This window comes from Cydia amplana, chromosome Z (assembly GCF_948474715.1).
Source record: "Cydia amplana chromosome Z, ilCydAmpl1.1, whole genome shotgun sequence".
Classification (NCBI taxonomy): domain Eukaryota; kingdom Metazoa; phylum Arthropoda; class Insecta; order Lepidoptera; family Tortricidae; genus Cydia; species Cydia amplana.
In genome coordinates, this window is record NC_086096.1 from 28,554,997 (window position 1) to 28,569,794 (window position 14,798).

General features: G+C 37.8%; 1 protein-coding gene and 1 long non-coding RNA gene across 2 annotated transcripts in view; one reads left to right on the plus strand and one right to left on the minus strand.

The window, feature by feature from the left end:
- LOC134661417 (uncharacterized) overlaps positions 1-14,798 on the plus strand; it is a 141,384-nt gene that overhangs the window by 6,387 nt on the left and 120,199 nt on the right. Inside the window, exons 3-6 of the mRNA XM_063517496.1 lie at positions 4,320-4,453; positions 7,008-7,209; positions 7,741-7,872; positions 8,240-8,514. Of these exons, the coding sequence (XP_063373566.1) occupies positions 4,320-4,453; positions 7,008-7,209; positions 7,741-7,872; positions 8,240-8,514 (743 nt within the window). The remainder of the gene's footprint in view (positions 1-4,319; positions 4,454-7,007; positions 7,210-7,740; positions 7,873-8,239; positions 8,515-14,798) is intronic.
- Positions 1-14,798, minus strand: part of LOC134661440 (uncharacterized) — a 130,202-nt gene that overhangs the window by 1,067 nt on the left and 114,337 nt on the right. The window lies entirely within an intron of this gene.

Here is a 14,798-nt window from a genome sequence, read left to right on the forward strand (position 1 = left end):
GGATCTGGATCCGAGTCCGGGTCCCAGTCCAAGTCAAAGTCGAAATTCGAAATCACCAAACGTGTACTATGCGTCGTTGAAGAGTTCTGTTCAGATCATCATCAGCAGTTCCAGTTCATCAAATGCGACAGTTTTTAATGTTAATGCTTTATTTTATGATGAAAATACAGAAAATTCTATACGTGTGCCTTTAAGATTTGAGGAGTTCCCTCGATTCTTCATGGATCCCATGTTCAGAACTTCAGCTTGACATAAATATGGCTTAAAAACCCAACTTGCTTAACAAACATAACGAAGAGGAAAAATCGCCAAACGCGAGCTATGCGTCGTTAAAGAGTTTGGTTCTGGTCATCATCAGCAGTTACACTTCCTCAAATGTTACTTTTTTGAATGTATATGCTTGATTTGTTGATAAAAACACAACAATCACTATATGTATGCCTTTAAAATTTGAGGAGTTCCCTCGATTCCTTATGGATCCCATCATCAGAACTCGAGCTTGACAGAAATGTGGCTTAAAAACTAAACTTGCTTAACAAACATAACGAAGAGGACAATCGCCAAACGTGAACTATGGGTCGTTGAAGAGTTCTGTTCTGATCATCATCAGCAGTTCCACTTCATCAAATGCGACAGTTTTTAATAAAAATGCTTGATTTTCTGATGAAAATACAAAAATCTCTATACGCACGCCTTTAAGATTTGAAGAGTTCCCTCGATTCCTCATGGATCCCATCATCAGACTCGAGCTTGACAAAAATGTGGCTTAAAAACTTAACTTGCTTAACAAACATAACGAAGAGGACAAATCGCCAAACGTGAACTATGCGTCGTTGAAGAGTTCCATTCTGATCATTATCAGCAGTTCCACTTCATCAAATGTCACGTTTTTGAATGTATATGCTTGATTTGTTGATAAAAACACAAAAATCACTATATGTATGCCTTTAAGATTTGAGGAATTCCCTCGATTCCTCATGGATCCCATCATCAGAACTGGGTTTTGACAAAAACGGGACCAATCTGTATGCATATACATACAATCAAAAAAAGAATTTTCAAAATCGGTCCAGTAATGACGAAGATATGGAGTAACAAACATAAAAAAAATAAAAAAAAACATACAACCGAATTGATAACCTCCTTCTTTGAGATTTGGAAGTCGGTTAAAAATACCTATTTAAACATTCGCATTGCTTTACAGTAGCCAATAGGTAGGTTATCCTAGATAACCGAATTTAAATACATATTCTGTGGAACGATTAACCTTCGCGTCTACATTTTTTAAATTTGCATTTTTTTTCTACTGACACAAATGCTTTGACAGAGATACATATATATATATATACAGTGGAACCTCGATAGCACGAATCTCAAGGGAAACACCAAAGACTTCCTTTTAACGAGGTTTCGTCTTCTAGAGGGCATCGACTTAGAGAGGTTCTTGTAGGTTTTTGTTCGCCTTAAAGAGATTTCGAGTTACAGAGGTAAAACGCATGAAAAATTTGTATTAGAGAGGTAAAGAAACGAAGAAAGTACTCTTATTATCTTTTTCGGGTTACAGAGGAGGTTAGTTAGTAAACAACTTCGAGATATAGAGGTGGTAAAACAATAAGACTTTTTTCAAGTTGTAGAGTTGAAATTTCATTTTTCGACTTATAGAGGTAAAAATGTATCTACTGATAGTCGTGAATAGTATTTCGAGTTATGGAGGTTTTAGGCTTTGAAGGGAAGAGAATGGCGTTTTATTTCGTGTTAACGAGGATTTCGCCTTATCGAGGTTCCACTGTAATATATATTATGTAACTATATGTGATTTCCATACCTAAACGTTGCTGCACTGTCAGCATCTTAATGAATAGTTACGGCCAATATATCCAAAAACATACCTATTTATTTATTAGTAAAGATGTGTTACTACGATATATAGTCCGTCAACCAAATCTTGTCAGTAGCAATGTAAAGCAAACTAAAGTAGGGCAACACTCAAAGAGCAGTATTGCGCTAAGAAAAGCAGCAATGTACATCGAACCAAAAGATTTTTTTTTCCGCTGAGCGCGCCCTGCGTACGTCAATTCAAATTGTCACTCGCGGTTTATTGAAAAAATTTGAAACGGACGGACAATTTAAAAGCGATGTTAAAACAATGTTAATCAAAATGATGAACAAATTTGAAGATATCAAAAACAACTCCCTATCGTAGTGCTTATATTCTCTTTGTTCCCTATCTATGTCTTCTAAGTTTACTAAAATAAAATCATATCAAAATGCAGATAATTAGATAGTGCATATATTTGTTATTTACAATATAATATGCCACTTGTTAATGTAAATTAGTGTACTCTTCTGGATGAATATGACATACCTGTGTAATTTTTTTGATTGGTATATATTGTACAATAGGATTACATATTAAAAATAAAACAACTGATATTTGGGTGTTTATTTAATTTAAAGGTAAATAAGATAAGGGTCACTTTAGCTTACACTATAATTCAAGTCATTAATTGAAAAAATATAATGAAGTTACCAATGTTACCGGGTCACTTCAACCAAGCATAATACTCTGTAGTATTCTATTGCATCTTTGTAAATAGTCACAACTGATTGCTGAAAATATTAGACATGTGGGCCTATGGACGGTTTCCAGGACACAATTTATGGTCTTGTTGGATAGATTTAGGCATACGTTTTAATTTTATTTATGCCTTTTAACACTAAAACAAAAAAACTGAACATAATCTTAAAAGTTCGAAAGAGTTCTTCCAGTATGTACTTGTTATAACCTCAATTTTTAGTAATGTTTACCATCAACGAGCATGATTGTACAATGTAGGCCCCTTAGCTTTGCTTATTCTTATTTAATGTATTGGTATTTAATTGTGACAGCAGAAATATCTCTTGAAACAGAAACGATTCAGAATGAAAACCAAATGAAAACAAATAAGGTGACGGCTGTCGTTCACGATCCACATTCCACAGATAAAACACAGATGACACGCATTTTGGAATTATTCGAACACAGTGTTGCTAACCCGCGATTTTTCAAATTTGCCGCCTTTTACTACTGACAAGATTTGGTTGACGGACTTTATTTGGCCACTGGACGCATACTTCTCTGCGCAATTACTCATACATTTATTAACTCTCGCATACCTGTCGAAACGTAGCAAGAATATTCAGTACCTAAATAGCAGCTGTGTCTCCTCGTCTGAATGTTTCATATTCATAGCTCATAGCCCAAAGCGGATTTCAATGTAAATCTTTTTCAAGTTGGTTAAGATATTACCACGCTTTTACCTTTGCCCGCATACAGTTTATTGTTTATAAATTATTGGTATTTTTGGGAAAACGAGCGGGCTTATTAGCGAGTCAAAGTTTCTAAACGTGTTCTGCACTCCCTTTTGCCCGAGGGCCACACACTGAGGCGCACGTTTCGAGCGTATTGTACGCTCGATGCTGACGCCGACCGCCACGCCATCCTCTGGTAGTTAAGAATAATTAAAAAGAAATCAAAATATTTTCCTACAACTAATAACCTATGTCTCAATTTACCCATAGGATAGGGACTCGTATTTGTGGTTATTTATTTTGTCATGAACTATCCCAAAATGCCAACATCACTCACAGTTTATAAAGAACTGCTTTGGCAGAACTATTTTAATTTATTTGCGATGCTAGTATTAGTCGTACTAATAATTCCGGATGGTTTCTAGAGTAGTCTTAAACTGATCACCCTTGTGTGTAATCCATCTAAATGTATCGCTAAGAAGCGGGTAGTTTAAATATAATGGTCCAGTCGTGAAAGCCAACAATATAAATTTCAAAAATACATTTGCACGCCTCTAAGAAACTGACAATAAGGTCGTGTAAATATATTTTTGGATTGTTGGTTTGTATAGATGTATGTGAACTCAACGGTACGTATTTTTTCAAAAAAACATATTTACTTATTTCCGAAAGTACACAATACCGCTGATCGTTTTATAAGATAAATCGACAGCTTAAAATGAGTTATTTTATCAGTCCTTCGTGTATTATTGGTTGTGGGGAAGCCCCGTATAATTCACATTCGGGTCGCATTCTCCGCATTATACCCAGGGCCCAGGTGACACGAGATTTATTTTACGAGACAGCATAGCAAGATAATACAACAGTGTGCTCTCCTTCTACGCACGACTTGACACTAGCTATTATAGTATGTTACGTCGAAAACTTTTAATTTAACCAATATTAAACTCCAATGGTTTGCTAGAGAAACAGACCAATTGATAGGACATTTATGACACGATTACATAACTTAGTTGTATGGGTGACAGGAGGCGTGCACCGCGAGGGCGAGAACACGCTGGACGTGTCGGCGGACCTGACGGAGCTGGGCCGCAGCCGCGCCGCGGTCGTCTGCAGCGGCGTCAAGTCCATCCTCGACATCGGGAAGACGCTCGAATACCTGGTCAGTGGTACATCTGCTGCCTTCAGCGTAGCGTGCCTGTTCAATACTAAATTATACTGAATCATACCCAACTTGTCAGTAGAAAAAGGCACGAAATTCATTTTTTTTATGGGAAGACCACTATTCGCGACGCGAATTTGCTGCATTTTTCGCCTCAAATAAAATTTGGTATTTAATTTCGAGTAAGTAGGTATAAAATATTATAGGTTCTCTGTTCGTAGCTCTTCCCTGCGTAGGTAGCGGAAAATTGACGTTATCGGGTAGTGAATGCGTTAAAACGGTATTAGTAAGTACTTTTTATTAATCGTTTATTTTAATTTCGTACACGTATTAACGAGAGTCGCTTGCCGATGGAGTAATAGGCTGAGAGAATAATATAAATATTAATAATCATATTATCATAAATACAAGTAGGTACATACCCCTAAAAGAGGGACGAGTTGTGAGTTTTGTTATAAAGACTTATGAAAAAGACCAATTACGTTTCATAAAGTTTTACTCAAAAAGCCACAGAGTTGCGAGATTTAAAGTTTTATACCTAAATAAAAATTACGACATCGTCGCTAAGAAATTTCAATTTTATTTAATTATAGAATTTTATACGATTTCCCAAGAACAACTTTTTTGTGTATGATGTTACTTTAAGCTTTCCTCGAAGAGAACTGATGTACATATCCTTGGCTTTCCTGTACACTTATCTCGTAGCCTTTGGCTTTTATCAACATTTGTTGGGAAATTGTGTACCTAAATTTTTCCTTACAAACATGATTAATGATTATTAATTTAAATATGTACCTATATAAAACTTCTGAAACTGATACTCGTATTCGTAAAAGTACTATTTGTTGCATCACTACGTAGGTATGTAATGCACCAAGTCGACCCTTCTTCTTCTTCTTCTTCTTGTTAGGGGCTATATAAGGCTCCAAAGCCTATGTATCACTGCGACCATCGCTGATCTATTGTGATCGCCACCTACTACAACTCTCGATCCAAACATGCAACTTCAAATAGCTGCAGGATCTTTTTGAACTCGAGAGACTTTACCTCCTCCGGGCGCAATATGTGCCCGCCCAGGATTAAGTCACGAGTACGCATTAGGCAAGGGCACTCTGTGAGGATGTGCAAGTGCGTCTCCTCTGCCTCCATACAGAGTCTGCACCGCCCCATGTCACGTTTCCCCATGGTGTGCATGTGCTTATTTAGGCAACAGTGCCCAGTAAGCACCCTTACCAAGTTGCGCAGTTGGTTCCTAGACAGCGCTAAGGCGTTCGAGGACGCCTTTTTGCTGAAGGCCTTGATAAGCGCTTTGGAATGGTTCAAACCTGTTGTTTCCCTCCAGAGTTGAATTGTTGTGTATTGACAGTAGGTCTTTAGGGTGAGCCGCGTTAGGCTTTTGGGGATACCACAAAACGGCTCAGGACTGTAGTTTATCCCTCTAGCCCCTGCTCGCGCGAGCTCGTCAGCCTTTTCATTTCCTACGATACCCGCATGCCCTGGGACCCAACGTAGAACAACTTTGTTCCTGGCTTGTTATTGTTCAATAGTTGCCTGCAGTTCTCAACCAGCCTCGATGTGGTGACATCAGAGGTTAGGGCTAAGAGTGCCGCCTGGCTATCCGAATGGATATAGATTGTGTGATTACCGTAGTTGCTTTGCAGATTGATTGACGCACATTCTAGGATGGCGTATACCTCCGCCTGGAATATAGAGCAAAAACGTCCTAGGTTTAAGCTGATGCTTTTCCTAGGCGCTTCACCGTATACTCCGCAGCCTACTTCAGATCCGGATTTGGAGCCATCAGTGTACCACCTTAGGCTTCCTTCTTTCCACTTAATTTGACTGTTTGACCAGTCCTCCCTTTTGGGGAGTTCCACTGAGTAATGTTTGAGTGGACAAAATTTGGGTGCCATAGTGTCGGATGGCATCCCAAGAACAGGGATATCATACACTGATTCCTTAAACAGTCTCAGAGTTTTCGATAACCAATTACCTCTCCTCGCGCCCGCTATTCTAAGCATACTAGATTTCGCCTCCAACTCCAGATGCAGGTGAAGGGGCGGTAGATTTAGTATGGCCTCTAGGGCTGCCGTCGGGGAGGATGACATGGCTCCAGTGACGATGACACAGGCAGTTCTTTGCAGGCTGCCAAGCTTCGCCACTGTTACCTTCTGCGTCGTTTTCCTGTACCATGCTACAGAGGCGTAAGACACTATCGGCCTCACTATAGATGTGTACAGCCATAAGGCAATTTTGGGTTTTAGACCCCATCGGTTGCCTGCTAAACGACAGCATATTGCCAAGGCTGATCTAGCCTTTTGTATAATTCCGTCCACATGCTTGTTCCAGGTCAGTTTCTGGTCCAGTGTTACCCCCAGATATTTGACCTCTGTTGAGAACGGAATACTTTTACCATTCATGACAAGTCGACCCTTGAATATATATATTTATTTATTACATAAAATTAAATACATAATCCTAGAGAACTATAATTTAACAGGGCCACTACTAATAATAGTAGAGCGTGTTGAAACCAGGTTATTATGCGTATCAGGAAACTCAAGGCGTGTGTGTATGCGCGTTTGGAGAATCAGACGAGTTTCCGGCATTCTACACTCGGCGTTCGGGGCATCGAGCACCGCACCGCACGCCCACGGCCGCGCACGCCGCGCGCCTGCTGGCCGCGGCGCGGGCGCTGTGTCTCGAGTCCGGTACCGTCATCGCTGTACCTGTGCCGGAGGAACATGCTATGGATGGTGCGTACAGTCACAGATAAAATTAGGTCTGCATCTATGCATGCCAACCGTAATGACTAAAGCTGGAAACAAATTATCGGACGCGGCTGACGGACGCAGCTGACGCGCGCGACATAAAAGTGTGCACAGTCAGGAACATCCAGCGCGCCAGATTTCTGTCGGATGTTCGAAGGCTCAAGGTTACGTCCACGGCTTACCTCCGATAGTTTGCACCGTTCAGTGTATATTCATTATCTAGATACCTATAAGTCGCGGTTGAGAGCCGCGTCCGTCAGCCGCGTCCGATAATTTGTTTCCAGCTTTAAGTAACAGATGCCTTTGTAGGATGTTACATATGTACCTATGCCCAGTGCATTGGAGAAATATGTGGGACCAATAGGAAGGAACATTTATAAACTACGTTCACAAACGTATGGTTGGCCTGGCCTGATGTACTTTCTCTCAATTTGGCGCAGTTCATGCTACGAAAACTTTAGACCTGTAACCACTACCGTTTCCGTAAAATATGTTAATTGGTACTTCATTTCACAGAATCAGTTATAAATGAAGCAATTACCCTCGCTTTACAAGAAGCCAAAAGAAAAGGCATCCATGGGAAGGAAGTGACTCCTTACATTTTGGCTGCTGTCTCAGAAGCAACAGGGGGCAAGTCTCTCGATACCAGTATCCTTTACTTTCGTACATTTATGGGAAAATACCAAACAAGGAAATTCTCTTTTAACAATATACAAATATACAATCGTATGTAGGTAAGTTATGTTTCGAACCGTCGTCAACCCTCCCCTTGCCTAACCTACAGACATAAGACGGGATATTTTATTTCTGTACGTATACTTTGAATGTAGGTCATGAAAATGAAAGGAGATAGAACCGATGTGATAATGAAATAAGTATAAAACATTAAACACGTTTAATTATACTTTGGCTTGCTTATAGCCTCGTAAATTAAACGTTAAATTAGGACGCCAACGACCTGAAAATGATAGTAGTGAAGCTAATTGCCACAATCTCTTTCCTTAACGACTCACAGACATGGCCCTCATAAAGAACAACGCTAAAGTTGGCGCCGATATTGCCGTTGAGTTTAACAAACTCATGAATGTCGACAATGTATCGAACAATTTGAACATTGGATTCTCAAGGCGTGTAGATAATTCGGCCGACTCTCGATCGTTCCACACCTCGTGTAGGTCGCGCGGAAGCGCGCCGCTATCGCCGAGCGAACCCGCTGCGTCCGAGCCTGTGCTCGCCATCGGCGGGGCCAACGTAGACAGGACCTACAGAGTAGCAGAAGATTACATCAAGGTTAGTGACTGCAACAAACATTATTTAAGTAGTCAATTCTGTTCAAACCAATTGTATTCCTTGTAAATTATTATGCTCAATAAAAATTATTACTCAAATACTCATAAACGCCTTTTTAGCCGCTTTTGTTAATTAAGGCCTTAATATCTAACAAATGGGGTTAGTGATGTAGCTAAACTCAACTGGGGTGTACAAACACGTTCATAGCTGCGCTATTAGCATCTACAAAAAAATGTCAGTGCAAATCCATTTTATTAATATATTACGAGATCACTGGTTTATTACCTAGTTACCTACCCAAGATCTAAAGAAAGTTCTACTAAATAACTTTTAAATAACAATTTTTTAAAGTAGGTACTAATATCGTTATGCTAATATCAGCTATATACGTATAACCTATCAGACCCCGTAGACAACATTACCAATCGCTAACGCTCCGTGGCGAAGGACACGCAACTGTCACACTAATATGGAAGAATGACAGAGATACACAAAGCTATTCGATGGCGAAGCGCATGCCATCGTCACCTTGCCTATAGACCGCCATAACATCATTGGGCTCACCTATACATATAATAATATAGAGATCTTAAAACGCACGTAGGGTTACTTACTTGAATAATCAATCAACAACAAAATATAGGAAATAATGTACTCACAATATTTTCCCTTGGACTCTTGGACTTCAGTTCCAGGTTACTTAAAGACACAGCACAGGCGTATTCGGATTTTAATAATTAGATCAGATCCATAACTGATCCAGATCTAATTATTAAAGTCCGAATACGCCTGTTATTATATCAAAAGGGATCAAACTAATTATAAATTTGGCAGTTCACACAGCAAAAATTACTTCTGCAAGCTACCTATGAAAACAGGAAATTGCGCCATATTTTCTCTTCGGCTCTTATGCATAAACTCAAATTTAAATAACAAACTAGACGAGATTGCCTTTGGCTATGTTTACGTTCTCTCTTCAATGTCAAAGGCATCTCATAAAATAAAGGTTTCATATAACGTGCCAGTGCAGCACTACATTTCTGTTTTCGAAGCAAAAGCGGTTATGAGTAATACCACGAATCGGACAAACAAAAACCACGCGAAATTAATTTGTCTACACACACAGGTACAGTACAGTATGTATAGTCGGGTCGCCAACAGATATCTCGGAGCAGCCAGGATGCTCACAACTACCTCTATCTATTGTCAGATGCGCAAATGCATATGCTTTTGAGAACATTTGACGATAAAAAAATCAACCATTTTAAGGTTATATCATAATAACGAAAGGTCAGTTAACAGTGTATTACATTTTTTTATCAACTTATGTAAAATTGTGTAACAATCGGCCTAGGTACCTAATTAAACTACAACTTACCTACTTAAAGTACTTAACTTACTTAGTAATTAGGTACCACGAATTGTTTGAAGTGCAAGCCGTGTTGCAAAGTCTTACACGTTTTTGCACATTATCGTTTAATTTGGAAAGCACTGCACTGCAGCGAGGAGTAGACCATGCTTCATACCGTCTCCAAGCCCTACGTAAATCTCACCACTTAAAAAGTAACATCGAACCATTTCATAATATTCGCGGTTAGAAAGCATTTTACCGACAATATCAAATGACGCCACAAGCGCGGGCGCATATGTTACAGTATTATTATACCTAATAGTGCCTGTTTTTTTTGTCGAAGATACAAGGTCACCCTGTATAACAGCTTCGTCTAATATAATACCTTTAAACGAGCAATTCTTATACCTTTAAACGAGCAATTCCTGTTTATTTATTTATATGTATTATTTATATATACATATATTTCGGGGATCTCGGAAACGGCTCTAAGGATTACAATGAAATTGGCTATATGGGGGTTTTCGAGGGCGATAAATCGATCTAGCTAGGTCTTATCTCTGGGAAAACGCGCACTTTTTATTTTGTTTATGTGTTCCGAGCAAAGCTCGGTCTACCAGCTATGTATTACTAGCTGATGCCCGCGACTTCGTACGCGTGGATTTGTATATTGGTGGTTGTATATTCTACATTAGCTTAGAACATTATGCAGCAAGAGATTGCGGTAGGACGGTTAATCATTTGATAATTACTAATATTATACAACGCATGAGACTTTGTCTTTCACAACCTACGAAGTTTCAAGCCCCTAACTGAATAAAATTGTCCTCGATATAATCCCTCTAAACCCCCTTAGAAGATTTTCATGTCCTCTATTTAATAAAACCTACTACCTAACTACCTATTTACGAAGTTTCAAGTTCCTAGCTTTAAATAAAATTTGAACCCTATACAAACTTTCAACCCCTTTTTAACCATTTTAGGGGATGATTTTTTTAAAAGCTGAAATTATTTTTCTTGTATTCTAATAATATGCCTTTATACAACGATTCAAGTCCCGCACTCAAAAAAATGTTTGGCCTCCATACAAATTTTCAACCCCTTTTTCACCACCTCGTGGGACGAATTATCAAAATCTCTGACATTAGTTTTCTTCTCTTTTGATAAAATACATTTTTACGAAGTATCAAGTTTGTAGCTTTAAATAAAATTTGAACCCTATACCCTGAGTAGTGATCCCATACGCAATCAGACGCAAGCGTGTGGGATCACTACTCAGGCGAGTGCGTGGCAGCGGCAACGGCCTCCTCAAAGTATTGTCGGAGAGCCTTGACTGCCCTATAACTAAATACTGGGTCGAAGTGGCCATCGGCAGGGCCAAATAGGATAAGGCTAAGTTCTGTATATATTCTGTACCTACTAACTTAGTTATTAAGTCAAAATTGTTACTAACATTATATGGATCTTTGATCTGCAATAAATGATTTTTATTTTTTTTATTTTTATTTTATACAAACTTTCAACCCCCTTTTTAACCCTGTTAGGGGATGAATTTAACAAAACGCTAAAATAACTTTTCCTGTCTTCTAATAATATCCCCAAATAGAAAGATTCAAGTCGCGCGTTCGAAAAAATGTTTGATATCCATACAAACTTCCAACCCCTTTTTAACCCTGTTAGGGGATGAATTTTGAAAAACGCTGAAATTACTTTTCCTGTCTTATAATAATATCCCCATATACAAAGTTTCAAGTCCAACACTCACAAAAATATTTAATCTCCATACAAACTTTCAACCCCTTTTTCACCACCCTGGGGGATGAATTTTCGAAAACGCAGAAATTAGTTTTCTTGTTTTTTAATATAGTACATTTTTACAAAGTTTCAAATTCCTAGCTTAAAATAAAACTTGCACCCCATACAACCTTTCATCCCCTTTTCAACCCCCTTAGGGGTTGAATTTTTCAAAATCGCTTCTTATCTCTTGTACACTTTATAAATTCAACCTAGTGTGCAAATTTCGACTTTCTAGCTTTTGTAGTTTCGGCTCTGCGTTGATGAATCAGTCAGTCAGTCAGTCAGTCAGTCAGTCAGGACACTTGCATTTATATATATAGACTAGCTGTTGCCCGCGACTTCGTACGCGTGGATTTGTATATTGGTGGTTATACATTTTACATTAGTTTAGAACAGCGGTCGGCAACCTTTTAGCAGCCAAGGGCCACATAGTAGTTAACGAAGTTGACGCGGGCCGCACTTTGTTAATATTTATGACTTTAACAGACATTGTCGTTTGTCAATATTACATACAAAATAGCCAGGGAGGCTCGCGGGCCGCAAGTGACAGGCTCACGGGCCGCATGCGGCCCGTGGGCCACGGGTTGCCGACCGCTGGTTTAGAACATTATGCAGCAAAAGATAGCAGTAGGGACGGTTAATCATTTGTTAATTATTATACAACGCATGAGATTTGTCTTTCACAACCTGGCTACGAAGTTTCAAGCCCCTAACTGAATAAAATTGTTCTCGATATAATCTCTCTCAACCCCCAGAAGATTTTCAAGTCCACTATTTAATAAAACCTACTACCTAACTACCTATTTACGAAGTTTGAAGTTCCTAGCTTTAAATAAAATTTGAACCCTCTACCAACTCTCAACCCCTGTTTAAACTTTTAGGGGATGAATTTTTAAAAACGCTGAAATTACTTTTCTTGTATTGTAATAATATGCCTTTATACAACGATTCAAGTCCCGCACTCAAAAAAATATTTGGGTTCCATACAAATTTTTGACCCCCTTCACCACCTTGGGGGATGAATTATCAAAGACTCTGAAATTAGTTTTCTTTACCTTTACCTTTTTACAAAGCTTCAAGTTCCTAGCTTTAAATAAAATTATAACCTATACAATCTTTCTACCCCTTTTTAACCCTGTTATGGGATGAATTTTTAAAAACGCTGAAATTAGTTTTCTTGTGTTCTAATAATATGGCTTTATACAAAGATTTAAGTCCCGCACTCTCAAAAATATTTGATCTCCATACAAACTTTCAACCCCTTTTTCACCTCCTCGGGGGATGAATTTTTACAATCGCTGAATAGGGTTTTTTGTATTTTAATAAAATACCTTTTTACGAAGTTTCAAGTTCCTAGCTTTAAATAAAATTTGAACCCTATACAGACTTTCAACCCTCTTTGGATCCTTATAGGGGATGAAATTTTAAAAACTTCTCTTTTAATGAAATAACTTTTTACGAAGTTACAAGTAGCTTAAAAAAAATTTAAACCCTATACAATCTTTCAACCCCTTTTTAACCCTTATAAGGGATGAATTTTTGAAAAAGCTGAAATAACTTTTCTTGAGATCTAATAATATGGCTTTATACAAAGATTCAAGTCCCGCACTCTAAAAAATATTTGATCTCCGTACAAACTTTCAACCCCTTTTTCACCACCTCGGGGGATAAATTTTTAAAAACACTGAAATTAGTTTTGTTGTTTTTTAATTTCATACCTTTTCATTTCAAACTTTCAACCCCTTTTTAACCCTGTTAGGGGATGAATTTTCAAAAACGCTGAAATTACTTTTCCTGTCTTATCTGTCGAAAAAATGTTTGATATCCATACATATCAAACATTTTTTCAAACGCGGGACTTGAATCTTTGTATTTGGGGATATTATTAAAAGACAGGAAAAGTAATTTCAGCGTTTTGTAAAATTCATCCCCTAACAGGGTTAAAAAGGGGTTGAAAGTTTGAATCCATAACAAATGCTTTGAAACTTCTTAGAAAGGTATAATAGCCGATTACAAAATAAAGTAATTGCAACGTTTTTGGAAATTCAACCCCTAAGGGATTTAAAAAGGGGATGAAAGTTCGTCTTGGGGTGCAAATTTTATTTTAAGGTAGGAACTTGAAAATATGCAAAAAGATATTAAATTTAAACACAAGAAAACTAATTTCAGCGTTTTTGAAAATTCATCCCCTAAGGTGACGAGAAAGGGGTTGAAAGTTTGTATGGATATCAAAAAATTATTTTGAGCGCGGGACTTGAATCTTTGTATTTGGGGATATTATTAGAAGACAATACAAGTAATTTCAGCGTTTTGTAAAATTCATCCCCTAACAGGTTTAAAAAGGGGTTGAAAATTTGTACAGGGTACAAATTTTATTTTAAGCTAGGAACTTGAAACTTCATAAAAAGTTATTATTTTAAAACGGAAAAAAAATAATTTCTGCGTTTTTGAAAATTTATATCTCAAGGTGGTGAAAAAGGGGTTGAAAGTTTGTATGGAGTTCAAACATTTTTGTGAGAACGGGCTTGAATCTTTGTACAGAGGCATATTATTAGAATACAAGAAAAGTAATTTCAGCGTTTTTTAAAATTCATCCCCTAAAATGGTTTAAAAGGGGCTGAAAGTTTATATTCAGTTCACAATATCAACATTAAATATATTATGTTATAGACGTAATGGCTTACTTTAGATATGTATGGTTAATAGTTACACTATTGTCTTAGGTTTACCTGTAAAGATAGTTGTAAGTGTGGGAAAATAAAATAAAAAATAAAAATATAGGGTTCAAATTTTATTTACTTCAAACTTCGTAAATAGGTAGTTAGGTAAATAGAGGACATGAAAATCTTCTAAGGGGTTTGAGAGGGATTATGTCGAGAACAATTTTATTCAGTTAGGGGCTAGAAACTTCGTAGGTTGTGAAAGACAAGTCTCATGCGTTGTATAATATTAATAATTAACAAATGATTAACCGTCCTACTGCAATATTTTGCTGCATAATGTTCTAAGCTAATGTAGAATATATAACCACCAATATACAAATCCACGCGTACGAAGTCGCGGGCAACAGCTAGTATACCCATATACAAAGTTTCAAGTCCCACACTCACAAAAATATTTGATCTCCATACAAACT